Source organism: Leiobunum rupestre, chromosome 11 (assembly GCF_980474605.1).
Source record: "Leiobunum rupestre chromosome 11, qqLeiRupe1.1.hap1, whole genome shotgun sequence".
In the NCBI taxonomy this organism is placed as follows: Eukaryota; Metazoa; Arthropoda; class Arachnida; order Opiliones; family Sclerosomatidae; genus Leiobunum; species Leiobunum rupestre.
In genome coordinates, this window is record NC_143394.1 from 38,813,601 (window position 1) to 38,841,274 (window position 27,674).

Here is a 27,674-nt window from a genome sequence, read left to right on the forward strand (position 1 = left end):
TGCATTGCATTACATTTCATTACACTTCAGTTCATTACATTTCATTACATTGCATTGCATTACATTTCATTACATTGCATTGCATTACATTTCATTACATTGCATTGCATTACATTTCATTACATTGCATTGCATTACATTTCATTACATTGCATTGCATTACATTTCATTACATTGCATTGCATTACATTACATTTCATTGCATTGCATTGCATTACATTTCATTACACTTCAGTTATTTCATTTCATTATATTTCATTACCTTACATTACATTACATTGCATTGCATTGCATTGCATTACTTTTGCATAACATTGCCTTACATTGCATTACTTTTGCATAAAATTGCCTTACATTGCATTACATTGGATTACATTATATTATACTATGTTATATTAAATTATTTATATATTAAAACCATCTTAGCTCTTTCAACTTGCGTAATTCGAATGCTTTTCCATCCAAGCAGGTCATAACAATACTACCAAAAGTATTTTAAATAACTTGTCTATATTCCAAAATCTCCGTTTACACAAATTAATTTCAAAGTAATTGAATTGAGGATTTTCGCCCAACAGATTCGCCGTGTGAATTTCGCTCAGTGGAAACAAAGCCGAACGCGCGTGTGTCTCATCTACGTACGCTTGTACGTGGAGATGATGTCAAGGAATTTGAGACACTGAAAAAGTACTTCAAAGACTGAAAATTTGCAATTTAACAGTTTCGTAGTTAGACGCTTACATCGTTATATAACTGTTAATTTTACTTAAAAATTAAATGCGTAAAACGTTCCGCAAATCAGATAAATAAAAAACTTGAAACAACAATTACCATTTAAACCTTTTTTATTCTAGCCTAGTCTGGAGGTTTAGTTTTACTTTTGGAATCAACAAAATGAGGCGAAAACGCCACGAAATTTAAATTTGCGAACAATCTTATGGTATGAAAAAATACGGAAAATATTCCGGAATAAAAGGCCTTACAACTCTACATAATATAGATGATAAACTAATAACTAATTTCAAAGATATTGTTTATTTGTGGTCATGAAGTAAATTCATAGTATTCTTTATATTAACAAGAATATTTTGGTGTAAAGTGGTTATTTGCTCAGAAATGGGCCCTTTTTAGTCTTTTATAAATTTTACAGAAGATAAATTACCTCCCAATTAACTACTGTAGCCCCCTTGTAAGTAGGTTATAGCCTGTGCAGCTAGCCACTGATGAACCCCAAACATTTGGTGAAAGAAACGATTAAAATATCACTTTTATCGTAAGAAAATCCAAATAACAAAAACTATAATAATAACATAATACTTTTCATCGCAGTAAAATTTCCCTTTTTCAGAATAAAAAAAATCAAATTATAACAGTGACGTAATATTTTAAATGGTACTAAAGTCATTGAATTCTTTAAGAAAAATATTTTGACGATAATTTCTTATTTGCAGTCCCGATGAAATCTCAAATTTCTTATTTGCCGACCAAATGAAATCTCAAATTTCTTATTTGCAGACCGGATGAAATCTCAAATTTGGCTAATATTAATAATAAATCAATTTACCAAAAATTATAACAGTGACGTAATACCTTTAATGGTACTAAAATAATTAAATTATTTAAGAATAATATTTTAAAGATTATTTCTTATTTTCCGACCGGATGAAATCTCCAATTTGGCGAAACCAACATTCAAAATGTCCCTGTTTTGATAATGAAATCGAAACCCCAAAAACTACAACAGAGACGTAGTATTTCCAACCCAATTTTAGAGCAACCAAGGCCGCGTTGAAAAACAATAGCTTTATTATTTACAGGCGAACGCTATTCAATATCCATTTCAACATTACTCGACCCTTATTCAGTTCACTATCACCCCGAAAAAATGCAAAAACCTAAAACAATAAATAGGTCATAAATATACATCCGCTCCTATAACAACATTCAACCCCCTTAATGCCCCCCCCCCCCCTAGCACACCAAGGCTACAAAATACGTTACGGAAAAAAGCGAACCGGTGCAAAATACAACGGAACTTCGCCGTGGGCTTGGCTCTGTTTAGTGACAGATGTGTCTAGAAGAATCGGGTCCGTCTACATGTATCGACTCGCGTTGTAGAACGGGACAAGCTTTTTCTAATGGAGGATTGGTGGCACGCGCGGATAAAAAGCGAAAATATCGTTTATAATTTTACATTTATATCAGAAGTATATAATACATATCTTGCGGTGGAAGTATCCCTTTCCTTATCCTGATAATTTTATTTATTTGAAACTTGTAGCTTCTCGGGATGCCGCTGATTTGGCAAAATACTTTTCGGAGATAAACTCGGTATAAGTATATATCGGTTGATCAAACATGGGCCCCCAGGGCTGCACGGGCCTCGGTAATTTGAACTGGCTTCCCCCTCTTTTGTCGGGCCTGAGTGTAAAGTAGCTTCATTGTAGAGGTCGGGGATGGTTAACTTTTATTCAATAGATAAAGCTCTCAAACTTATTCGTAAAACGTTTTGATCAAGTAATTTATATTTCTGTATTATCCGATTAATATTTTGATAAATTTGTAAAATTAATCGGAAAAACGACGTTTTTTTCGATAAAAAGCTCAAATTTTACGAATAATACATGTTTTTTAATCATTTTCCGAAATATTAACCGGTAAATTTCTTTGTTTACATTTTTCCCCCGAAACAAATCAATTTAAACATGGATAAAGATTAACCGTTACCGACCTCTACTTCATTGTGTACAAATTATCCTTTCATGTTTATTATACCTTTTCTAAAACTATTACGACGGGAAAATATGGTTTTTAATAAATAAACGCAATTTAATTTATACATTTTACATTTTATAAATTAACGTGGCGTTCTTGTTTACTGTTTTTCTTTCACTTCTACAATGCTTCCTCAGCTCCCCCACTAAAGAAAGCTAATGAAATCGTCCATAGGTTTGACTGTACAATTTCAAGAACAAGTGGGGCAGTCGTAACGAATTTATGTACGCATCCCAGGTTTGGCGGCAAAATTGATCCCATTGAATAGTGTATCGTATCCTGCTGAGGTACACGTTCCATTCTCAACGGATACTTCTCTCGTACGATATATATTATAAGCTTCTGCGTATACGTAGACATAACCCGCTAGCGCCGATAAAGCTGTTCAAATCCCTTCTGTCTATAGCGCAACACTGTCAGCAGAGAGTCGCCTCTTCCTGCTTCCGACCCCGTCGTGGAGGGGAGGGGGGTGTGGAACAGCTGCCCCCTCTCGCCATCACCCCGATGCCGCCATTCAAGTTACGCTTCTCATTCATGCCTGCGCGATCCGAATGCGCCGCGTCCGAATTCGCTGTTCCGACGGGCCGAAAAATCATTGAAAAGAAAGCAGGAGGTTTGGGCGAAATCTCTTCTTCTCCGATCCCGACTTGAGAATCTCTCCGATTCGGGGTTCGCCTTCTTCGGAAAAAAGGTTATTAAAATTTGGCGATTGAGTATTTTGATCTTTCATTCATCCCGGGTGATCGAAAGAGTAAGGCGACTCTACAAGAAATTATATAAAGAAATCTGAAAGCGGCGGCGAAAATAGTGGGGGGAGAATTTCGTTCCTTTCAGAGCGAGAATGTGGGCCAAACGTAAAAGCGCGGCTCGTACAGCTGCTTTGGAGGCCAAATAATCCGCGCGCCTGCGCGTTGGCTTTCGTCGTCGAACTCGTATCGCGGCCTCAACATGGCGCCTTCGGTCAGGTAAGAACTCTCTTCTCTTTTTTAGATTTTTCAACTCCACGTTGATGTTAATAGAAATTAAATAAATACGATTAATGGTTCAGTAGTGTCGTTGATAGTTTAAGTTTCGATATCTACAGAAACGTGTTTTAGGGACGATTAGCGAGGGTGGGTAAAGAATCAAAGAGTTTTGTTTACGCGAAGATTCATCTACGGTAAACCCCTCCAAGTTCGGCTTCTCCGACGCGCCTAGACGGTCGAGTTCTTATATCGAGTACAACGTCGCTTTCCTGCCGTGTACGGTGTGTGTAAGGAGAAGCGGCCGTTCGGACTAATTTGGAGTTTTGACCTACAAATAGTCGTAGCGGTTACGTCAGATAAAATATCGATAAGACCTAAATTTTATTCAATGTCAACTTAACCATTCTCGGGTAAATTTTAAATAATAAACTGAAGAAGTAATTTTTCATATACTATATAAATGTAGTAGAAAGTAGTTGTATGTTATTTTTATGGGTTACTATAACACCTGACATCCGTGTTTACGTTCGTGTTGTTTACATGCTACGTGGAAAGTTTTAGAATTGTGTTTGGAATATTTCTAGTGATAAAAATATAAATGAAAAGAGACTTAAAACGGTTTTAAAATTCACAATTTATTTATTTAAAAAATCCAACGTTTCGGAGGAACTGTTCCTCCTTCTTCAGGGATTTTTGTGAATTTTAAAACCGTTTTAAGTCTCTTTTCATTTAGTTTTTCACAATGTGCTTCTCTTCACTTCTATAAAAATATAATTTAAGAAGTAAAATAAATATAAAGTATATTTATATTTATATTTACTAAAATAATTAAAATACCTTGGAAAATTGTCCAATCATGATTTAATTATATTTATGTATATACTAATCAATAGTAATAAGGGTAATTTCAAAAACTGTTCAAACACAATTTTACTTAATTTATATATCTTTATTAAATAAATAGTAATAAGGGTACCTTGAAAAATTGTTCAATCGTAATTTTACTATATTTTTATATTTTTAATAAATCAATAGTAGTAAGGGTACCATGAAAAAACTCCCAGATATGACTTTACATAAGAACCACCTCATCACTCTGATTAAATTTAAAATTTAAATGGGATTAATTATTTCATATCCGAATTCAATTAAATTATTTACAACTTTGATTATAATTCTATCGACAGGTCCAATTCTACGAAAGCTAATTTATTTTACTGATTGTTTGTTTCAAAAAATAGTACAGTAGTTAAGGACTGACAACACTCATTCGGTAGTTATTAATTCTTTCAAATTGAGAGCTAAAAATATCTGACATATTTATACCTCCAACATACAACGGTTATTGACTAGACCAATAAGGCCTATTTGTAGGCATGACAAAAATTTGATTGAACCGTTGAACACTTAAATCTGGGTGCGTTTAAAAGGTGCCAAATCCTACTATGCAAAGAAACGCTGAAAGTTCAAAATTCACCAGCCTTGGATATATTTTAGCCATTTACGGTGCGGAGATATCAACAAAACTTTCTAAGCCCGCCAAAAATGATAGCAGGGCTGCCAGACGAAGAAATACTCCGAAAATTGAATATTTTAGTTTTCCCGCCAAATGTGGAGGTAGGATAAAGAGCATGCTGCTCCGTCTATAACCGATATCGTCCAATGTCATACTTACACGTATTGTTTTACTTATAATACAGTTATATATACTGGTCATGCACGGTGTCCAAATGAGGGCTTTAATAAAACAATAATTCTGGGCCCCGAGAGATGATTTCTGAATTAATTAATTAACTAATAATTATACGTTTCCAAGGATGAACTTGGAAGAAAAGTACAAACCGGGGTCACTCGAGACTGCGCGGGCTCCAATTATTTGTACCACCTTCCCTCCTAATTACGTCAGGTCTGGTCTAAACTTAAACAAGCTAATTTCCGTGTAAAAATAAATTCATAACAAAGAAGTCCTTTTTTTAAAGAAAGGAAACACAACCGATTCCCTTAACAATCTAAAGATGAAGACAAGAAACGATTATTGTTATATACAATAAAATATTTTAGCCTCCCCCTTTGAAATCCCTCCCTTTGTTATACCAGAACTCCCCCCCCCCCCGTTTCCTAAGGAAGTTACGAACGATACCGCGGCGAAGCTATGGGTCTCTGGTAAACTGTAGGAAGTGAAAAGATTCTTTTGTTTGAGCACAAATGTCGCTCCTTAATATACAAAATACGTGATTTCTTGGCCGTAGCGGCCGAAAGCCGCTCACAGCCGCCAGGGGTGTGGTGCAGTTTCGCGCCAAAGATATAACCCCGGGTGTAGCGGGTGGTAGTTGAGGCCACTGACTTCCTGAGAATATTTACCAATGTTCCTCCCCCTCGCTTGTTTCTGCAGTTTATAACATATTACGAGACCTTCGCGAGTTCAAAACCAGTTACCAACCCAAAACATTTCAGTCACTTTAATGTAACGTACGCTCGTGGTTCTACTTTTAAATTTTTACGTGTTTGAACCTGAATAACGCGTGTGTACGGATGGCGGAGCCTATTCCGGCCGAGACCACCAAGAAAAATAGGCTTAAATGCCCAGTATTTTCGACAGCTATTGTGACTTATATCGGGATGCCATTACTGTGTTGGAAAAAAGGAGACTCGAGCAGGTTAGAGTTCAAATTTTCGTTTCCAGTTATTTTTTGTACTTTGTTTTATTGGAAGTGAAGGTTATGTTAATTTTTGGTGTTGAATCTTCGTCACAAGTATCCATCTACGGTATAAAAATTAAATATTTTAAACATTTATTTTAAATAGTTGGTTTAATGTTTTACTCAGAAATTCAAAGATAATGAGATTATGATATTGCCATGGATAAATCGGATGTTAATAAAATTTGTCTTACAAGATAACAATTGAAATGAAATATACATTCGTGTGATGTAAAATGTAAAAATATGTTATGGATAATTATTTATTTAGAAACCATGTTTTCCCGAAGTAATTAATCAAAATATTTTCTTTCCGATTCATAAATCAGTGGCTATCATCGGCTCATTTCATTTTAATAAAACCATGTCTATATAAATAACACAAATGTTTAAAGTAGGTGTTACATATAACCAGGAATTTATTTAACCTGTGAATATTCAAAAGCGAACCTATTTTCGCACCGCACGAGTTGGAAATAATGTCATATTATAGAACCGGAAATAGACGCTTGCCCCAGTGTTCCTTGCCGACGCGACGGTACACGGAGAGACTGATGTTGGTAGTTTCAATCTTTGTCTCAAGTGGCACGATCACATACGTCATTAGCTTTTACTTGGCAATCTAAATTCGTGAATTAATTATTATAATTTTATATTATTCACAACTTCAGTGAGAATACGAATCGGAGTTTCCAAAATTCATTTTCAAGGGATCCTTTTTGCTATGTCCAGTGGCGTAGACACGATTAGGGTTTCCGTGTCAACACCCCCCCCCCCTGGGTGTAACTTTGGCTGTACCAAAATTCCATCCCTTATCTACTCCCTCCATTGAAAGATTTCTGGCTAATTCTATTTTGTCCATTTCATATCAGGCACTAGGTACGTTTTTAAAAGCCAATCAAAAGCTCAAGATTCGACGTTACATAGTGTTACGTTATTAATAAATTAATGATATTATTGAGTGGCGGGGATTACCAATCTACATTCTACATACTAAAACGACTATAAAATTAACCGGAAACGTTTGACTTTTAAACGTTCATTAGCGTGGTATTTGTCGGTCACAGTCGGTAAACTGCGAGGTCGGTGTTATAGAAATTATAAATTTTACCAGAACGAATGCATATTTTTACCGAATCGTAAAATTATTATTTATGTTAATTGGGAAGAAAAACTGATTAGACACCGTTAAAAATTGAACGAACTAAAAGATAGTACATATTTTTTGAAGCCATACTTGCTACAGTCATTATGGTAATTTATTTTGTAAATCGTAGCATAAAATCTAATTTCAATATGAAAGAAAAATGTGGTTTCAATAGTTTAACCCAACTAGAATTGGGAAATAAATAATTTACAAAATACAAGTCCATTATTATACGTAAAAATATAATGGAATGTAAATTATATACTCTATTGTGTTTTAGAGTTTCCTAAATGATGAGTAATATTAGTAAAATTGTAAAGTACCAAGTAAACTTTCCCCTACATAATCTTTTATCATATCCGTATATGTAAATTTAAGACTACCCCCTCCTTCCCCAATGACAACTAAAATATTGTGCTCCAGTTAGTCAACCTTTTTTGGAAAGCGAAAATTGTTTACAAGCGTATATATTCAATCTCTTGAACGTGGGTGGGGTTCCGAAGTGGCTCAAGAGGTGAAATAAGAAATCCAGGTTTTAAATTACAGCCGATATAATACTTTTATAAAGGCTATAATGTTTGTTCCCTAAAGTTTCGAAATACGCAAAATTTCATGTTTTATACACACTATACGTTTATAAAATAAATCGAATGTGAAATTTTAAAATATTATTAGAAATATACAAAGTGCTAATGGTTTTATCAAATCGATTAAGTTTATTAATTCCATAAATGTAAAAAAATATTACGGAGAAAATGCTATTGCTTCACTTAAACACAAAATATTTTAGAATATATTACGTCACATTTGTTGGCCCTGAAACATCACAAAGATATATTTTACTCATTTAATTCTATAACATTTATTGGCCCTAAAATATCACAAAGACATAGTTTACTCATTAATATATGTAATATTTTTTGAACCTAAAATGTCAGCAAGATATATTTTGCTCATTAATTTATGTAACATTTATTGGGCCTAACATATCAAAAAAGATATAATTTACATTTAAATGAATATAACATTTATTGGGCCTAAAATATCACAATGATATAATTTATTAATTCATTTATGTAATATTTATTTGGCCTAAAATATCACAAAGATATATTTTACTCATTAATATATGTAACATTATTTGTGGGAGGACGTCCTGTACATGAATTAAGCTAAATTGAAATAATCTAAAACCACTATTGCACAATAAAACTTTTTTACTGTGCAATAGGGGTTTTAGATTATTTCAGTTTAGCATATGTAACATAAATAAGCCTAAAATATCACAAATATATATTTTACTCATATTTATTGGGCCTTAAATGTCACAAAGATATATTTTATTCATTCATTTATGTAACATTTATTTAGCCTAAAATATCACAAAGATATATTTTACTCATTAATATATGTAACATTATTTGTGGGAGGACGTCCTGTACATGAATTAAGCTAAATTGAAATAATCTAAAACCACTATTGCACAATAAAACTTTTTTACTGTGCAATAGGGGTTTTAGATTATTTCAGTTTAGCATATGTAACATAAATAAGCCTAAAATATCACAAATATATATTTTACTCATATTTATTGGGCCTTAAATATCACAAAGATATATTTTATTCATTCATTTATGTAACATTTATTGGGCCTAAAATATCACAAAGATATATTTTATTCATTCATTTATGTAACATTTATTGGGCCTAAAATATCACAAAGATATATTTTACTCATTAATATATGTAACATTTATTGGATCTGAAAAATCACCAAGATATATTTTATTCATTAAATTATGTAACATTTATTGGGTCGAAACATCACAAAATTATATTTTAGATGCCAAGTTACGTAACTTTTATTTATCCTGGACCATTTCGTTTTTCCGCATAGCCAACAGTTCACGACCCCGCGTTGAAAAGATCCAATCGGTTGCGCTATCGGTTAAAAAACGAAACATCAAAATATTTGGAAGGGAACGATTTGTGGCATTGAAAATTGTGGCTGGTGATACAAGCACATTGACCCGTTTCTCTCTCAACACGCTGATGAGGATTAGAACTCTGGGCCGTATGATGCCGTGAAAACTGGTTTTTCGGAACAAATTATATTCATTCATCTGGAGATATATTAATTTGCCCCGCCGAATTTAACCCATGAGACCCCTTCAGAGGGATCTTCGATATTTTCCCCCGTCCGAGACAGAGGCAAGACAAATTCTAGTTGCGTGTTGAGAAAATAGATACATATTTCGCGTGTCGTTTTAGTAATAACAAATATAGGGAGTGGCGAGTTTAATTTATATAATTTTACTTTTAAAAATACTGGAGATAAAACGTTGACGGTTATTACAATTAGTACTTGAGAAATAAATTAAATTATTTGAAAGCGGAAATGAGGGGGAAGACTACAGTGGCCATTGTCTACTTTCACGCTATTTTAATTTTGTATTTTAACTTATAAAATTATTGTTTAAGTGTATAACAGCATCTTGTTTAGTGACTAAAATAATTTTTACAATTTTAAATTTAAAAGTAATTAAGTTATTACGTTTTAATTCGGACCCTTTAGTTAGGACCTTATATCTCGTTAACTATTAATATTAAAATTATTAAAATTGTTTTAAGCACTAGAGGAAAGATCAGCCTAATAAGAAAAATATGATTCAATTATGTAATTAATAAAACAGAAAAACTTCAGCTTGAACGAAAAAGAGGATTTTACGGTATTCTTAAAGGCCTTTTTTGATAAAAATTAATTTTTGTTTTAAATATATTCTAATAACGGCGGTAATCTAATTATGAAACACATTAAAAATAAGACTTAAAAGTATCAAAGTATGGACAAAGTATGTGTCGGTCCAATGTAAAAATTCTTGACGATTTAAAAAAGGTCGATTTTTAAATGCACGAAATTTTACTAGATATTGCAATATTATTTTTATATTTTATACACAAATCATCTCTTTGCAAGAATGAGTCCGCATGTTTTTACTTGCCTCCAAACGTGTCCAACTAAAGTACTTAGGGGGAAACCTTGTCAATGTTGGGACAGTTTCCTGTCATTGATTTATGATAAAATAGTTAGGTTTTTCTCTAGATAAAACTACTAAATTTTTTTTTACTATTAACAGAGACACGCGCATGGATTTTTTTATTATAAAAATATTATTTAATCAATAATTGGGGTGTAAAGAGCCCACATTATTACCTCTTTACACCCCAATTATTGATTAAATAATATTTTTATAATAAAAAAATCCATGCGTGTCTCTCTGTTAATAGTAAACAAAATTTAGTTAACAATTTAAATGGATAGATTAAAATCTTTTAATGTTTATAGATAAAACTACGATTAAACAATTAGGTTTTTTTTGGAAATCTTAAACTTGACGAACCAACTCAAAAACCATTTTGACAAATTTTAAAATCAATATTTTCTAAAAATGGCGTAATGTATTTCGATGTAGTTTGTTTTATTTTGTTAAATATGTAATAATTTAAAAACTGTTCAGAACAGTTTTAAAATTTAGACCCTTAAATATTGTATAAAGTTATTTAAAATCGTTGTTTTAGAAAATCGTTCTCAATATTTATAGTGAATTATAGATTCGGTTTTTATGTAATTTAATACAGTTTCTACTCTAACTAAACTATTATTTTTAATTTTTCTTATATTGCGGTCGATATACGAATGAATTAAAAGACATTGTTTGAAAGCGTGCAGGCTCTTACTCGCAATTTATTTGAGCGTTACTCTAACAATACCGCGCGATTAAAAGTCACTAATGGTTTGGGTCTAAGGGAGTGACTTGGGTATTAACCTAACTGATTACTATTATTATTATTAAACGTTAATTAAAATTCACAGGGTCTCCGCTTAAAACGTTACGAACCTTATTAATTTTGCTCGGCTAAGAATATATAAAAATGTTATTAAATTTAGAATATACAATTTTATATATATTTTTCAACTTCAGTAGAGTAGATTAATGGTTTATTTCCTATAATTAACTAAATAATATTTGGTTTTCCAGTAAGGAGGAACTGATGCGAAATTCTGACCATTTGGTTTGGGGCTTGGCAGCTGGCAGTAATTCCTCCGATTCAGAGCCCAACAGGTTCGTAGTTCTTAATTCTATAGCTAAAGCATCTACTAGTTTAATAGTAATAATTGTAACACACTCCAAATACAGAATATGTGAAAGGCTCTGGGTCTTTCTCAACAGCAGAGCGTGCAACATCATTATAGTTCTTTTGGTTAATATCGAAACTCTAGTCATTGTTTCCAAATTGCTCATCACTTTAGAAGTGGTCAGAGGTAAGACAAGTTTCTATTTTAGTTTCAATCATCAGCTGACCCTAATTTAAATTCGTTTGCGATTGCTTCGCCCTAGTTTGCTTGGTTAAATAAGTAAAAATTAATATTACACTTAACTCCTTTATCAGATAAAGTTTTAAGCAAACCATTGTATTCCTTGCAATAACGATATCTCATTAATTGCGTTAATAGTCCATTTATTTTATTGCTACATTTTGAAAAATACTCTCTTCCCATAGGTTACCTTAGCTATGTACCAAAAAATTACATTAGGTTTGGAGCTTCATTTAATACCAAAAAAAAAGTTCTGAACACGAATCATGATTTTAGGAATAGTCAAAATGCTAGCACCAAGTAGTCTTTGTGAATGGTTCGACTAGTGCTCGGAATTTTTTATTCATTTTCCACAAATTTTCCGATTTATTTAAAAACGTTGGTAAAAAGAATATCATTATAACTTATTTAATTATGTTTTTTACGCAACCAAGCATTTATTAGAATAAAAGTGGCATTTATTTAAATAATTTTTTGTTTTATTTAAATAATGGGCTTATTCACTTTCGATTATTTAAACATTTTACAATTTTTATTCAACTATTGGTTAAATTTATATATTTAGAAAATCCAACGTTTCGGAGGAACTGTTCCTCCTTCTTCAGACTTGTAAAAATCCCTGAAGAAGGAGGAACAGTTCCTTTCGAAACGTTGGATTTTCTAAATAAATAAATTGTGAATTTTAAAACCGTTTTAAGTCTCTTTTCATTTAGTTTTTCACAATGTGCTTCTCTTCACTTCCAACTATTGGTTATTTAAATAAAGGGAATATAACCTGCAAAGCAATCTTTACGGAAGACCCCTTCATTTTTTCAAATTTCACTGTACAGTGGCGCCAAATATTTCTAAAGCCAAAGACAAGAGCGGCCAGAGCTGCAAACGTTGGTGTTCCACACCAAATACCTGATGTTATATTCCCTTTAAATAAATATTATTTAAATATCGCCGAGCTTATTTTATTCATGGATAAAAATTTATCGTAATCCGAGCACTAGGTTTGACTAGCTACAAAATTATTGAATGGTCTATAGCGTTTTGAAAAAATCTATCAATCAAATGCCGGAATCAATAATGTAGAAAATTGGTAATTGCGGAGAGAGATTATAAATTAGTTGGAAAGAGCGGCTGCCATACGGGTATAATTATTCAAAAAGTCGTAGCAAAATACGATCGCTTACCCGTATCACACACTAACGCTTTCAGGGTCACGAATTCACCAGCAAAATACGAGGTAATTAGTTTCCAGCGAAACGCAGGTAGAACTTAAGGAAGACCAGTACGTTCACCCTCGAACGAATTTACAAAACGTTACGAGTAATTACCAAAAGACGTATATTGTACAGCTTACGCAAACATTCGCGGCTTCAAAAAAAATTAAATGCTTTTTCAAGCGTTGCGAACTTCTGGGTGCCTCCTTTTAAAATTAGAAATTAAAAAACTGCTCGCGTATTATATAATGCGGCGTCTGCTGTAGGTTTTTCGTAAGCGGAACAAACACCCAGTCAGGCGGTTAGGAAGCCGACAGGAAAAATTAAATAAACGAATGATATGGTTATTTGGGCGCAGATCCAGACTGGAAGTCTCCGGCCATCAATTGCACGGCGAACAGTTCCAATCCATTCGCCATAGTGGACGCGGTTCACAGTCCCAAGTTGAAAGACGCCAGTTGGGCTTTCACTTACACCAGCACCGTCATTCTTACGTTCTTCCTAGTAGAGGTACATTTCGCGACATCCGGTGACGTCGCAATTTGTTGACTAATTCGTAATAGGCTATCAGCTGAAAGTTTGGAATGTAAAGATAATACACAGGGGCGTAGCTAGACCTTTTGCCACCCGGGGTGGTCCCAGAGGTTGCCAACCGGGACTCTCCCAGAGGTTGCCAACTGGGGCAGTTCCAGAGATTGCCACCCGGGTTGGTCCCAGAGGTTTCCACCTGGGGTGGTCCCAGAGGTTGCCACCCGGGGTTGTCCCTGAGGTTACTACCCGGGGTTCTTCCAGAGGTTTCCACCAGGGGTTGTCCCTGAGGTTACTACCCGGGGCTCTTCCAGAGGTTTCCACCCAGGTTGGTCCCAGAGGTTGCCACCCGGGGCTCTTCCAGAGGTTTCCACCCAGGTTGGTCCCAGAGGTTGCCACCCGGGCCTCTTCCAGAGGTTCCCACCCAGGTTGGTCCCAGAGGTTGCCACCCGGGGCTCTTCCAGAGGTTTCCACCCAGGTTGGTCCCAGAGGTTGCCACCCGGGGCTCTTCCAGAGGTTTCCACCCAGGTTGGTCCCAGAGGTTGCCACCCGGGGCTCTTCCAGAGGTTTCCACCCTTCTGAATATACACCAGATTTCCGTATCACTGTTCGCTACCTATTTTCAGGGATAGCTCATATGAAATATTTCACCCCCAAAAAAGTTCCCCCAGGGTTGCTGCGCCACTGATCATATAACCCGAAAAGTGTGCTTTACGAAAGACCCCAACCATTTTAATGATTTCCTTCGCAACTAAAAACTAAAACAGCGTCGAGATTATCAAAAGCCGTAGGAGGATGCAACGAAGGGTGAAATAAATATTTGGGTTATATTCCCTTTAAGAGCTTAGAATGGACTTAAAAATCAATAAAAAGATAAGCTGATTTTGTGTGAAATATTAAGGTAATTCAAATCCGTTGCTTATCATAGTTTCTGGGAGAGCCCGGTTATTACCAACTAATTAATTAAATAATAAAAAAAATGTTTGTTAGATCCCAAATTATAGACTATTTGATGCCAATTACGATAAATATAAATACTTTAAAAACATTTTTTTGGTAGATTTTAACAATTTAAAAAAACATTTAAGTAAAAGCAAAAGTGACATAATTACGAAAAGTGTGACAATCCCTGTACTTTCGTATGCTAAAGGTTTAATAAATGCTCGACTCGAGCTCGACCACATAAAATACTATTTATTGTCACCTTTCTGGATCTTTTTTATATTTTTTCAAAAATAAGAAAGATTTTAATGGTGTATATGGCAGCGGAGGCCTTCACACCATGTGCATCATACAGAATTAGACAACAAATTTAAAGTATATACAAACAGTGATGGGGAGAGAAATAAGCAAACCAAAAACAAAACTATTGGACTCGGTAAAGTTATCGAATGCCAAAGGCGCGGAGCAGAGTACACACGTCCGAAATAATCGGTAGTACACCTCGAGAAAAGGCCATACGGAGACCCGATACAGAATGGAGGAAGTCACCTGCAGGATCTTTTTATAGTCTATGGTATTATATCGTAGGTAGATGGCGATAGCATCTCCACAGAATGAAGAAAATAAAAATATACATTAACTTTGACTAGTGCTACTTAGTTCCTCTGTTCCTCACTAATAGGCGTTATTTATTGGTTTTAACTTCCTTTCCTCCCCAAGGCATACTTTCTATTCTCCCGTCCCAACTTGTATTTCGCTCGTTACATTCATTACGAAATAGGTCCGATTGACACACTATTGGTAATTATGTCACTTTTGGTAAAAGTAACGTTTTCCCCCATCACTTTGGGAGATGCATCAAACACTCCATTCTTTTATGCGCTAAATTCGAGTCTAATTGATCTTCGTAGATTAAAAATATAATGGGGTGACAATTTAAAGTTATGTTTTAAAATTTGAGACGATAAACAAATGTATTCCCTTCAACAACCGTTAAAGAGCCTTCAGCTGATAAACTATAATATTCTAACTAGACTAAACTATAATAATTGTAGGGACTAACAATTGTTACTGTGTTTTAGATTATAGTACGATTAATAACCGGAAAGCTCAGATACATCACGCAGGGCATTGAGGTAAATATTAGCACAAGTTTATAATTCCGTTTCACATAACTGTGTCAGTTTCCTATCTTCCCCATGTTAAATTATTATCGTGAGCTGCTTTTTTGGGCACAAAGTCAATTCTACGTCATTCCACACAAATTTAAACTTCCATGCTTATGGTGGAGCAACTAATCTAAATTTTTTTCCAAACTTTAACAAAACATAGAGGTAATTGTCGCTAGTTACGTTAAATCAAGTTGTTGTGGCGGGCGTTAGCAGACGAGTTTTCCATTTGGTACTTACTCCCTTTAATAGTCGATTTTATAAAGAGAGAGGAGCTAAGGGAGAAAATGGCGCACCCTACGTCATAGCTCAACTTCCTCAAAGTCACGAGCACTAGCAAGTGGCACGCGTAACTTCAATGTTTCAAGCGCACGTACAAATCGAGCGTTACGATTAAAGTACTATCAAAAAAGCTCTGTCTCGTGATGTTAGGCGCAATATTATATAATTTTACACTTAATATTATAAAAAGAAGTTTTATTGCACTAATTGACACGCTTATGGAACGTTAGTAAAGAGTTATTATATTAATCGACGCCCAGACCACCTAACCCAAGAAGGACTTGCATCAACCTCAAAAAAGGTGTCTCAGAGATGATGTGGCTTTTTTTACAGCAAACAGAAAATAGAGCGTGACAATAGGTCTTTCTATAAAGTAGCATTGGCCTTCTTGTTTAGATGTATCGGGCGCGTCACTCGTGACGCAGAAGTAACGTTTCACTATAATAGCCAATTAAAATTCGACGAGTAGCCCTTTTTATAAAGATCTAACCTTCAAAACTGAACTGAACTCCTACGTATCTCGTGACGAAAGCGATACATTAAAACAATTTGGGCAAGCGTAATGACTTTATAGAAAGGCTTATTCTTTATTTTACGAAATAAAAACCCAAAACTACCTTTTAAACTGCCTCTGCTCTCAAAAAAGTCGCATCAAATTCGAGACATAAAAATAATTAAATTACTACCAGCGATACATGTCCCTCTTGGGGTAGGTGGTCTATGGTCTACGTAATGGTGCCAATAATTGAATTTATTTTGCAGGTGTTTGACGCCATCGTAGTAATAATAGTATTTAGTCTGGGGATAGCCTTCTTAACATCAGCCAGTAAAGGGCGGTCGGCCAGAGAAGCCGCGCTCAATCTGATCTTCCTCAGGATATGGAGAATCAAGAGGATATTTCGAAGTATATCAAACACCACCTCTCTTCAACATATTGATTGGCGCGATTAACGTATAGCAATATTTCGAAGGTATAACGGACGCTGCCAAAGTGGAGCTAAACAACGTGGTTCACACGTACCATAGAGAGAAAACGCAAGCGGAACATAAAGTCGATATTTTAATTTTGAAAGTCGAGGATCTTGAGGTATAGAAACATGTTTCTATTGTTCTTAAAGGGACACACCGGCGTTTGAAAACTCTGGGTTAAAATTTAGTAGCGCCTCCTATTCCGTATCTCGTGATAGTGGCCTTGCCAGGGTTGCAGGGAGCATGGCAAGTACAAAATCAATAATCAGCTAGGCTAATACCCTAAGCAGTGATTTTTATTTCGATTTATTCAGATGTCCTAGTTACAATGCGTAGGAGGGTTGTGGAAAGCGATTCAACAACTCCCTACACTTACTATTACCTTTAACCTTAACAAGTTATTATGGAAAGGGGAAACCAAATAACTTAAGGAAGAAACTCTTATGGTTGTAGTCAGTCTCGTGTCCTCTCTGAAACAAAATTATCGCTACGCCACTGAATCGTGGTATCAGATCCGGCCACTTAAATTTTTGGGGTTCCTCCAGTTTATTTCCGGTGACCAAGTGGGACTAGTCAAAATTCAAACGCCGCTATGACCTTTTAAATGGTTTGGTTTTGTTGATAACTAATCTCTGAACGGAACTTAGCACGAGGTGGCCTATTTGAAGGAGAAGTTGAAGAAGACCGAGAGGGAATCCGTCATCTACAAGAAAAGAAGGAGCAAGGAGAGCGGGTCCTGGTCGCAGAAGTACGGAGTCACAACCACGTGCACGGCCACCATCGCCGTAGAGACGGTCACGAACAGTTGGCCCTCGGCGGGAACGCAAACTGGTCGCTCGACAGAGACGCTGTGTTCGCCACTAAGGAATGCTGGTAAGAATTGAAATTCGAGTCTTGGAATGACGTACTTAAGCGTACACTTTTACAGGAAAACCTCAAAACGTTCTACATATCTTCGCGGACAACCTAGTGATTTTCATCATGAAGGACGTCTGGCAATACATGAGCTTTTGGAGATCGCAATCTCAACGGTTTCCCGATTTATCTTCCTCGGCTCGTCGCGAGACTGAAATTTCGGCGACGGTCGACTCGAAGACGGGCAATAGCGTGGCCGTGACCATCGGGGAGCCACCCAAATCAAAAGTAGGAACCAAATTAAAGCGGCGACCAGATGGCAGCTTGGAGAGCGGCTATGGCTCGGCCGCCAGTAGCATCAACTGGGACAGAATCAGAGCGAACAACTTGAAGAACGAAGCGGCGATGGCCACAGCATCGTTGCCTTCCACGGGCGGCAATCGGCTGGCGGGACCAGTCGCGAATGTCACGGCCGTGTCTCCCGGCGGTCATCTAGGTCTCAAGTGTCCCGAAAGCAGCCCCGAGAGTGGCTACGGGTCGACGGCTTCGGCCCCGGTGCACGCGAGGACTAGCAGCGCCAGCCCCATTGACACCGAGGCTGACGGAGCGGACATGTCGAGCGGAAGTGCCAAACACGCGGACACCGTCTTCTTGTTCCCGGAGCCTAAGACCACCAGCGCCCAGCCACCAAAAGTGGACCCGGCCGGAGTAGAACTGGAGTGGCTCGATGAGCAGTCTGAAATAGAGAGGGTCAAGATGATCGAGTTTGATCCCAACCGGAAAGATAAGGTACGGATATCGTCAATAAACTTGACCAAAATTAGTCACATCTTTAAAGCAAATGTCGGCTCTATCAAAAAAAATTAATAAATTGACAAAGCGCTCCCCAAAGAAGCTACTACGTGGAAGCACCTTCTAGCAACTCAAAACAAAAAGTGACTCGTCTGCCAGCTGTTGGTGGCAATGTAGAATATCGAAAATATCAAAGCGCCAGAAAATATAACAATCGACAAACAATACTATACTAAGTTGTCCTTAGTTTACATTATATTTCCTATATAAAATAAATATAGCCTATCAAACACAACACCCCACACAAGGAGAACGCAACCTGTCAAAAGTCGTGCATTTCCTTGTGTACATTTTTCATTGGTTAGACGCATTATCACCTGCTGCCGTCTAGGAGCAACAAACACAACACCCCACACAAGGAGAACGCAACCCGTCAAAAGTAGTGGATTTTCTTGTGTACGTTTTTCATTGGCTAGACGCTTTAGCGCCTACTGCCGTCGGAAGGGGAAAATTCGGAAATTGTCTTCTCCCCCCGCCCGTAAAACGTTCAGCGTAAAGGCTCGTGACGCTCGTCCAATGAAATTCGTACACAACCCTTCGTTAGCGTGTTTAAAGGCTACCTGAGTTCTCCTTGTGTTTGTTGCTCCTATCCATCATTAACAAAGGCAATTGAATTCAGTATTCATTGTAGCTTGAGAATCTTGTTTCCAAGACTCTCGCTTTAATCCGGCATTTGCTTTAAGGGACCACAAACGATTTCAAAATTGTATCCTTTCCACTCCGTACAATCGGTCAAAATCTAATGAACGTGTTATTTCTGTTGCAGGGTGTTCCGATGACTTCACTTTAAAAAATATCTTCCCCTTTGTAAGCCAAAATCAAATAATCCGCCATATTTTGGAGAAGCAATTAAGCCGAGAAAGAGGATACCTATACGTATTCTGTATTTGATCAACTAGTTGTTCCGAAGAAATCATTTCTTCGACGAGACGGCCACGATATCTCTCAACTCGAAATTCACCTAAAGCTCCATCGTCGACTTCGTCGACAATTTAACTTCTAGATGGCGATAGAAGCCACATAGGCGAGTCACGTGACAACCGAGCTAACCTTTGCTTTCGCGAATTAACCGTCGTTATTATCGCCATCTGGAGGAGAATGCCGATAAATAACACCGCGTATTGAACAAATATTCGACATAAATTACCCATCTGTACTAAAAAGCACCATTCCATAAAATTATTTCTCGTATTAATTTAATTAACGTAAAATATATTTATGAAATAATCAAATTTAAAATTATACACAAATAGTCATCAGTAAATGTTAAATTTTTCGAACTTAATTTAAAAACGGTGGATCCTACTGTAATAATATAACAAGCCTTCTAAAAGAATCATAGGATGCCAAAATATGGAGAAAAAATATTTAAAAAAAAACCAAAAACTCTAGAGTACAAATTTCATATTTTTAAAATATTTCAAATACAAAATATATAACAACACTAATGAAAAAACCCAAACCGCGTGTAATCTTCCTTTAAGATAAAATAATCGATCTTGCTTATAATGAACTATTTCCATTACTACATACTAGTCAATTCTGATAATTTTAGTATTATATGCGAGATTTTTTTAATTTAATCTATTTTTGTGGGAGTGAATGTACAGCCTAATTTTTACGACCAGTATTTATTCTCATTATTTTACAAGAAACTATTTGATTGAGTTTTCGTGTTAATTGTAAATTTTTAAACGTCAAATGTATGTTTATCTTTAAAGAAAATTATTGTTTTTTTATAATAAAAGTTTTTGCCAAGAGCGGTAAAATGGGTCCTCATTTTGTTATTATTATATTTTTAGTTTTGAATACGATAATATTGAACCATTTAAAGCAACTGTCGTCTCCATCATTGCCACCTGAAATATGGAAAGGCCATTGTTATTAGAGATGGCCATGAATCTATCCGATTCTTCGAAAAAAGCGACATTAGTGGAGAGCGTAGTGCCATCTATTAATAGTAAAGGAAACTCAAGTTCAAAATAGCCAAATTAGTATGTCGTCAGAGAGCCATTGCAGTGTACTATATTTAGATAACTTATGACTAAATTATATATAATATAATAATCAGCTAGGCTAATACCCAAGGCACCACCTTAGGCTTAAGTCATCAAGCGACTTTTGAAGCCTTTTTAATTCAGGTGGCCGGGTTACAATCCCATATAAATAATATTGTTGTAATTATTGTTATTGACCAATTAACAATCGATTCAATCAACGCGAGGGGTACCTATAAGTATCGCCTTTCGTGTCCAAATTTAGCTTAACTATCTTGTTTTGATATCAACGATAGCGACTGTTAAAAAAAGAGCTACTGGACGTCGAGCCGACACTTGCTTTAAGAATGGTATACCCTTAACATTGTTTATGTTAAAATTTTATAAAATACTTTCTGTGGTATAATGCATTTTTTGGAGTATTTTATATTATAATATTAAGGGAAGACGATGTTTCATCCAATGACCACCTTGGGCCTAAGTCATCGAGCGACTTTTTTTAAAGTCATTAGTTCAGATGGCCGGGTAACAATTCGTAGTAGGGTGTTGGCAAGCCCTTCATGCGACGCGAGCCAACAGCTCCCTACACTAATTATTACCGTTAACCTCAATAAGTTTTTATGGAAGGGGAAACCAAAGAGCTCGGGGGAAAACTCCTTAAACCAGTGGGGAGAGAACTTGCAAACTCTACGCGGAAGAAGTGGTTCCGAAAATTGAAATGCTTTCAAAAGTGTAAATAACTCTTACTTTTGGAAAATCATGATGAATTATTGAATTGGAAGATAAAATAACTATTATAAACACTGGCTCCATTTCAAAAGTTAGTTATTTTCGAATTTCAAACCTTAACGCGTGTACGCTCGTATTTCTCCCCATTAAACTAACCAACTATTTTGGCAACTGAAAGAGTAGGAAGGGACGAGTTTCCTGTTCGCAAACTTCCTATTTCGCCATACGTCCACGACAGACTATCATTAACCGAATTCGTTATGTGTCAAACTTAATTTTCTAATTTTACTTATGGTAATACCAATTAAGTAGGAGGATGTTGAAGTTTGGGATTAGTAAGTTTTTTTACTTTATGAATTTATTAATTATAACTAGAAGTTTATAATATAGCACTAGAATCCATCTAAGCCGTAAATATAAAACACGTACCTCCGTAGAATCGATGCAGTTTCCGAAGGGATATATTTAACCTCCAATCTGTGGAAACCTACGTGGTTTCAGGTCTAAAATATTCTGAGTATTCCGCCAGTAAAATTACATTCCGTGGGATATTAACTTATTTATATTTTTGCTATGAAATAGTTTTATAAAACCCTTATAATAACGAAAAATCTGTGGGCGCCTGCAACGTACATGTTTCAACCGAACGAAAATAATATATAAAGTTGGTTACTTCCTTATATGAATATTATATTACATTCCCAATTGTACGTAAATTGCGATACAGAAATGCCTTACAGGGAAACACATATCAGAGGTTCGACTTTCATGTTTTTTATTTGTACTAAATGAAATATATGTTGAGAAATATAAATATAATAAAACCTCTAAAACTATTTGGTAACAAAGGCTCAACTAAATTGGGCATGAAAAGAAACAAATTCGCGGGGTTTATATAATTTAAAATTTCTACGTTTCAAACTGTTAGTGCCATCCGTATTATAAAAATCAACCTCTAAAAATCTTTCCCTTGAAAATATGTGCCGGTATATTAATTCCAAATCTATCGAAAGTATAAAAATTAATAAATTGTCGAATTTTCAAAGAAAAAAGTTAGAAATATCACAATCAAAGATTATTCACCGCAGGAATTGGAATGGTCGCGTATCTAATGGTTGACATGAGAAGATCAAAGGAACCTGATACTATCAAGTTAATTCAAAACTCGGAACAACTGAATTAATGGCTTTAAAAGTAACTTAGGTGGTGCCTTGGGTATTAGCCTAGCTGATTATCTTATGTTACTTATGGTTTAACCAAGAACCTCCTTGCTCCTTCCCGCCCTCTCATTGGTTCCCTAAGACTGGGGTCTTCTGATGTGGTTGAAGCCCACGCGGGTGGCGTTCCCCCCCAATTACAAATAAATACATTATTCGTATTACCACCAAAATCCCGTGGTCATGCTAGAAATAACTCTCAGTAATAAATGTAACACCATAAGCCTATCAACCCTAAGTTTGAATCGAAAGGCAGTGTTGGTTCAAGCAAACGACTGGCGAAAGTACAGCGGCAAAGAGAAACGTAACGCGTCCCGCAATGCATGATGCCAGCTGCTTTGGTAAGAGAGAGGTGCGCAGAGTGAAAGGGGGAAGGAAGAAGCTTCAATGTATCTCTACCAGGTGCCGATACTATCGCCTGATTTCTTCTTTTTCGCCTGTCCAGTGGTGGTACAAAGGGCGCTATGCGCGTTTCAAACTTAGAGGTGATAGGCTTATGGTAACACGCGTAAGATAAGGCTCTGACACACTTATATCAAACGTAATTATAAACTTATGGTATGACTAATCCCAACATTGGGCCAGCAACGTCTGATAAAATGACAATAATCGATTAGACATGAAATATTTACAGTGGCTCTCTGGTATGCGCGGTAGAAATACAAGCAAATAAGATTGCAAAGACACCGTCAAAAAGCCTATCCATCTTGTAAAATTTCACGTTTCCCCAACATCGCTGGTTGCGACGTCATCCGCCAGGTTTCTCTAGTTACGTGTACTCATCCCGAGGCACTCATCGATCGGTAGCTTTCCTCTCAACGACGCCGGATGACGTTCAATGATGTAACAAAGATTACGTACAGCCAACGAGCGCTAGTGGAAACTAAGCTTTACAACCTCGCAACGTTAGCCAATCAACTGCGTGATATCAAATCATCAAGAAAATGTTAATGAGACTTAGGAATTGGTTCGGATTTCAATGCTCGATATTGCCCAAAAATGATAAAGCTAACTTGGGTTTAATATGCCGATACATATTTGTCAATGGATACATATTTTTCACAGGATAAATGAATTAATAATAATAAATATTATTTCGCTAAATTTGCTGGCAATCGTAATGAGGCAAACAAATAAATTAAAAACTAAAAAAAATATATATAGTTTTAGAACTTGAAGCGAGGGACGGATCCAGTGTAGTACCAGGATAGAACGATAGATGTCGTTTTCCTACCTACTTTATTATGTCGGATTGGTTGAGATTACTCAAGTTTTCAAACGGGGATTGAATAGCCGTATATTTAAAACTAAATTAAAATAACCACTATAGCTGTTTCCATAAAATAAAACAATAAAAAATAAAAAATAAAAAATAAAATGTTTTTATCTGCATCACGAGCTTATTAGTATTTTAATAAAATACTAATAAGCTCGTGATGCAGATAAAAACATTTTATTTTTTATTTTTTATTTTTTATTGTTTTATTTTATGGAAACAGCTATAGTGGTTATTTTAATTTAGTTTTTTTATCGACACGCGTGTGCCGCAGCGTGTGCTCTCTATCTTCAATATCTATAGCTAGTGACGTAGAAAAACATTTACACGTGACCTCCCGTATTTTATAGTAACACCTATTGTACAATTTAAAAGCGTTATATATTAGAGAATCCATAGAAATTGTAAAATGTATCTAATCAGTGTAAATAAAGATTTAGCTAGTATAACAGTTTAGTTGACATCATGTCCCCCAACGATTTGGTTGTTGTTCATCTCATTATTTATCCGCCTGACGTCGAAACGGCCGTAACGGCTGTTAACTAAATAAAACGCTTTTTAAATTTTACAATAGTGGCTATTTTAATTTACTTTTAAATCCTTAATGTACAAGATTGTGCCTCATAATAGTAGCCGTATATTTGCAAGTGGACACGTGATGCCCATCATGCCCTAGTGTCTTGAATTGAACAAGTGCACCGTCTTGTAACCGAGGCCAAAGATAATATAGAACTCAGTTACTTAACTCGACCATAGCTCCGTCAGAGAGAACTACATATATGACTTCCTACTTCGGTTTTTGGTTCGCGGCTACAGACCCAACTTCATGAGCTATGAATGCTTTTCGTTGACTACTTCACTTCGTAATCACTCCATCACCGTCATTTTAGTACGTTCTTAGTGGTCAGTGTTTATAATTTTAACATTTTAAGAAGGGGGTCGAGCGCGTACGCAAGACCCCACTACCAGAAATTATACGCCCCATCTATTGCAATTTGCAAAAGTGGTTGGATTCAATCACACCAGAGTGCAATGGTACAACCTCATCCAAGCCCGCCTCCTTTCAGATCAAGGCTGCAGCGACGCGAGGTAAGTATAATCAGTGTTACTTAAGGGATATTATTAATTGTTTGTAAGCAAACTAAAAGAGCGATAAGTGACCATTTAATTATTCGAAATCTGTGGTAGAAATGTGCTGTAATATATAAAATAACTTTGCAAACACGTGATATAGGTACCCAGCAAGATAAGGTTGAAGAATTAAACCGATATCAAAATCACGTTTCCAAGATGGTTTTCTGGATCGAATTTCACTGTTCGCTTTAATAAGTGGCGATATTTTACGCTAGGTCAGCGCTATCTAGCGGATGCAATACAATTGGTAAAACGGGGGAAATTTCGTCTCAATTATTAACTCTGCCGGGAGTAGTGGCTCACTCCTGTAATCCAGGCGTCCGGGAGGCAGAGTTTGTGGATGGCCGTGTGAGGACGACCACTAATCCCCCAACGGGTGGTTGTCATACTTCCGCCACGGGTGTCCCAACCCTATCCCCAAGTATCCCCCCGTTGGCGTGGCCGTTACACATATCTCGCACCTGATTAATCAAATGGACGAGCGGACTGATTTGTCCCACCCGTTACAATCGCTCATAACGAGCTTCTAAAAAAAAAAAATTATTAACTCTCGATCCGAAATGTTTTTTTCTGGTATAGCAGTCTACCTAGTTTTAGTCACTGAAGCTGCATAGTGTAAATGGATATCGCCGAACTACTTAAGAATGAAATAAATAATAGCATTCAAGCGAAAACAATGTATATATGAAATTAAACAAGACCTTCCTAATGTAGTTATTTGAAATTTTTTCGTGACCTTTTTGGCTCACAAAAATGCCGGGGGGCAATGCCCCCTGCCCCATTCTAATGACGTCCCTGACTACAGTCCATGCTTAATAGGCCGTCGTCATGTATTTCGCTATAGTAAATATAGTTACGACGTTGTACTAACGAATACTAGTTGTTATTTAGGGCTCGTGTGAACTACATTTAGTAAACTAGCATTGAAACGGTTTAGCCGTTTTTATATGGCACGCCATCCTGGTCAAAATTAAGGGTGATGGTTTGGAAATATAGGGTGATGGTTTGGAAATATAGGGTGATGTTTTGGAAATATAAGGTGATGTTTTGGATATATAAGGTGATCTTTTGGAAATATAAGGTGATGTTATGGAAATATAGGGTGATGGTTTGGAAATATAGGGTGATGTTTTGGAAATATAAGGTGATGGTTTGGAAATATAAGGCGATCTTTGGGAAATATAGGGTGATCTTTTGGAAAAATAGACCCTCGTCCATTATAGACCTATCTTTTCTCGAAACACCAGGAGGGTCGCATTCCCCGATTTCATGATAAGTGAGCGGTAGCACTGCAAATAATAGTTTAAAGCAAAAGCGAGAGACAGCGATAGTGTCGCTATTTTAAAATCACCTTACATAAGCAGCCGATGACGGGGATGGTGACGTCAGTGGGAACCCGGAAGCTCAGATTTCCTCATTTAAATCAATGCTGTAATATTGTCGTACCGTCATATATTTGACGTATTTTAGTGGAGTGTAATTAGTATCCATTAGGCCACTTCATTCCAAACCATCACCCTATATTTCCAAAAGATCACCTTATATTTCCAAAACATATCACCCGATATTTCCAAAACATCACCCTATATTTCCAAACCATCACCCTATATTTCCAAAAGATCACCTTATATTTCCAAAACATATCACCCGATATTTCCAAAACATCACCCTATATTTCCAAACCATCACCCTATATTTCCAAAAGATCACCTTATATTTCCAAAACATATCACCCGATATTTCCAAAACATCACCCTATATTTACAAACCATCACCCTATATTTCCAAAAGATCACCTTATATTTCCAAAACATATCACCCGATATTTCCAAAACATCACCCTATATTTACAAACCATCACCCTATATTTCCAAAAGATCACCTTATATTTCCAAAACATATCACCCTATATTTCCAAAACATCACCCTATATTTCCAAACCAACACCCTATATTTCCAAAACATCACCTTATATTTCCAAAACATCACCCTATATTTCCAAAACATCACCCTATATTTCCAAACCATCACCCGATATTTCAACTTAATTTTGACCAGGATGGCGTGCCATATTTTTAGCAGCTAGTTTAAAATGTACTATCGAATCGCTTTCGTCACGTGTGACCGTGCCCACAGAGTTCCAAAAAAAAGTATCGTAGCTCCAAACGACTAATTTCGCGCCAGTGTCCGTCAGTCGCCATTTTCAGAAACAGTTTATTAATATCTAAAATACGTGTCCGAAAACGCCTGGGAGTGAATCTAGAATATCACAAAATAATAATTATTTTTTTAGCAAGTTACCGATAACTATACTTTTTACTTGTATTTTACACTCTTATCTTTTTATCGATTTTCTCTTATTCTAGTTTAGAATCTTATTTTGGTGGATTTTAGGAAATTTTGGGCACCTACAATGTTAAGGCTTGGGCCCTTTTTTCCCTGATTTTTTGCGCGGTTTCAGTTTTCAGGTCGGGCCAAGGCCCACCCTGGCCCTATCGTGGACACGCCTATGGACTCAGTACCAGGATTGGACATACTGATATTCTGTAGTC

The 27,674-nt window shown here is 36.0% G+C and overlaps 1 protein-coding gene and 1 non-coding gene across 2 annotated transcripts; one reads left to right on the forward strand and one right to left on the reverse strand.

The window, feature by feature from the left end:
* The first annotated feature begins 3,186 nt into the window (after positions 1 to 3,186).
* Positions 3,187 to 20,430, forward strand: LOC149922551 (uncharacterized). Its single transcript, XM_090163067.1, has 10 exons — positions 3,187 to 3,740; positions 11,627 to 11,710; positions 11,786 to 11,910; positions 13,531 to 13,682; positions 15,725 to 15,778; positions 16,856 to 16,997; positions 17,065 to 17,180; positions 17,710 to 17,935; positions 17,991 to 18,706; positions 19,536 to 20,430. The coding sequence occupies exons 1-10, from the start codon at positions 3,724 to 3,726 to the stop codon at positions 19,557 to 19,559; spliced, it is 1,656 nt and encodes a 551-aa protein (XP_090019193.1). The 5' UTR covers positions 3,187 to 3,723; the 3' UTR covers positions 19,560 to 20,430.
* Positions 20,431 to 24,922: 4,492 nt separating this feature from the next.
* On the reverse strand, positions 24,923 to 25,085 carry LOC149922552 (U1 spliceosomal RNA). The gene has a single exon (XR_016477522.1). It is a non-coding gene; the product is annotated as a U1 spliceosomal RNA (small nuclear RNA).
* Positions 25,086 to 27,674: the final 2,589 nt, after the last annotated feature.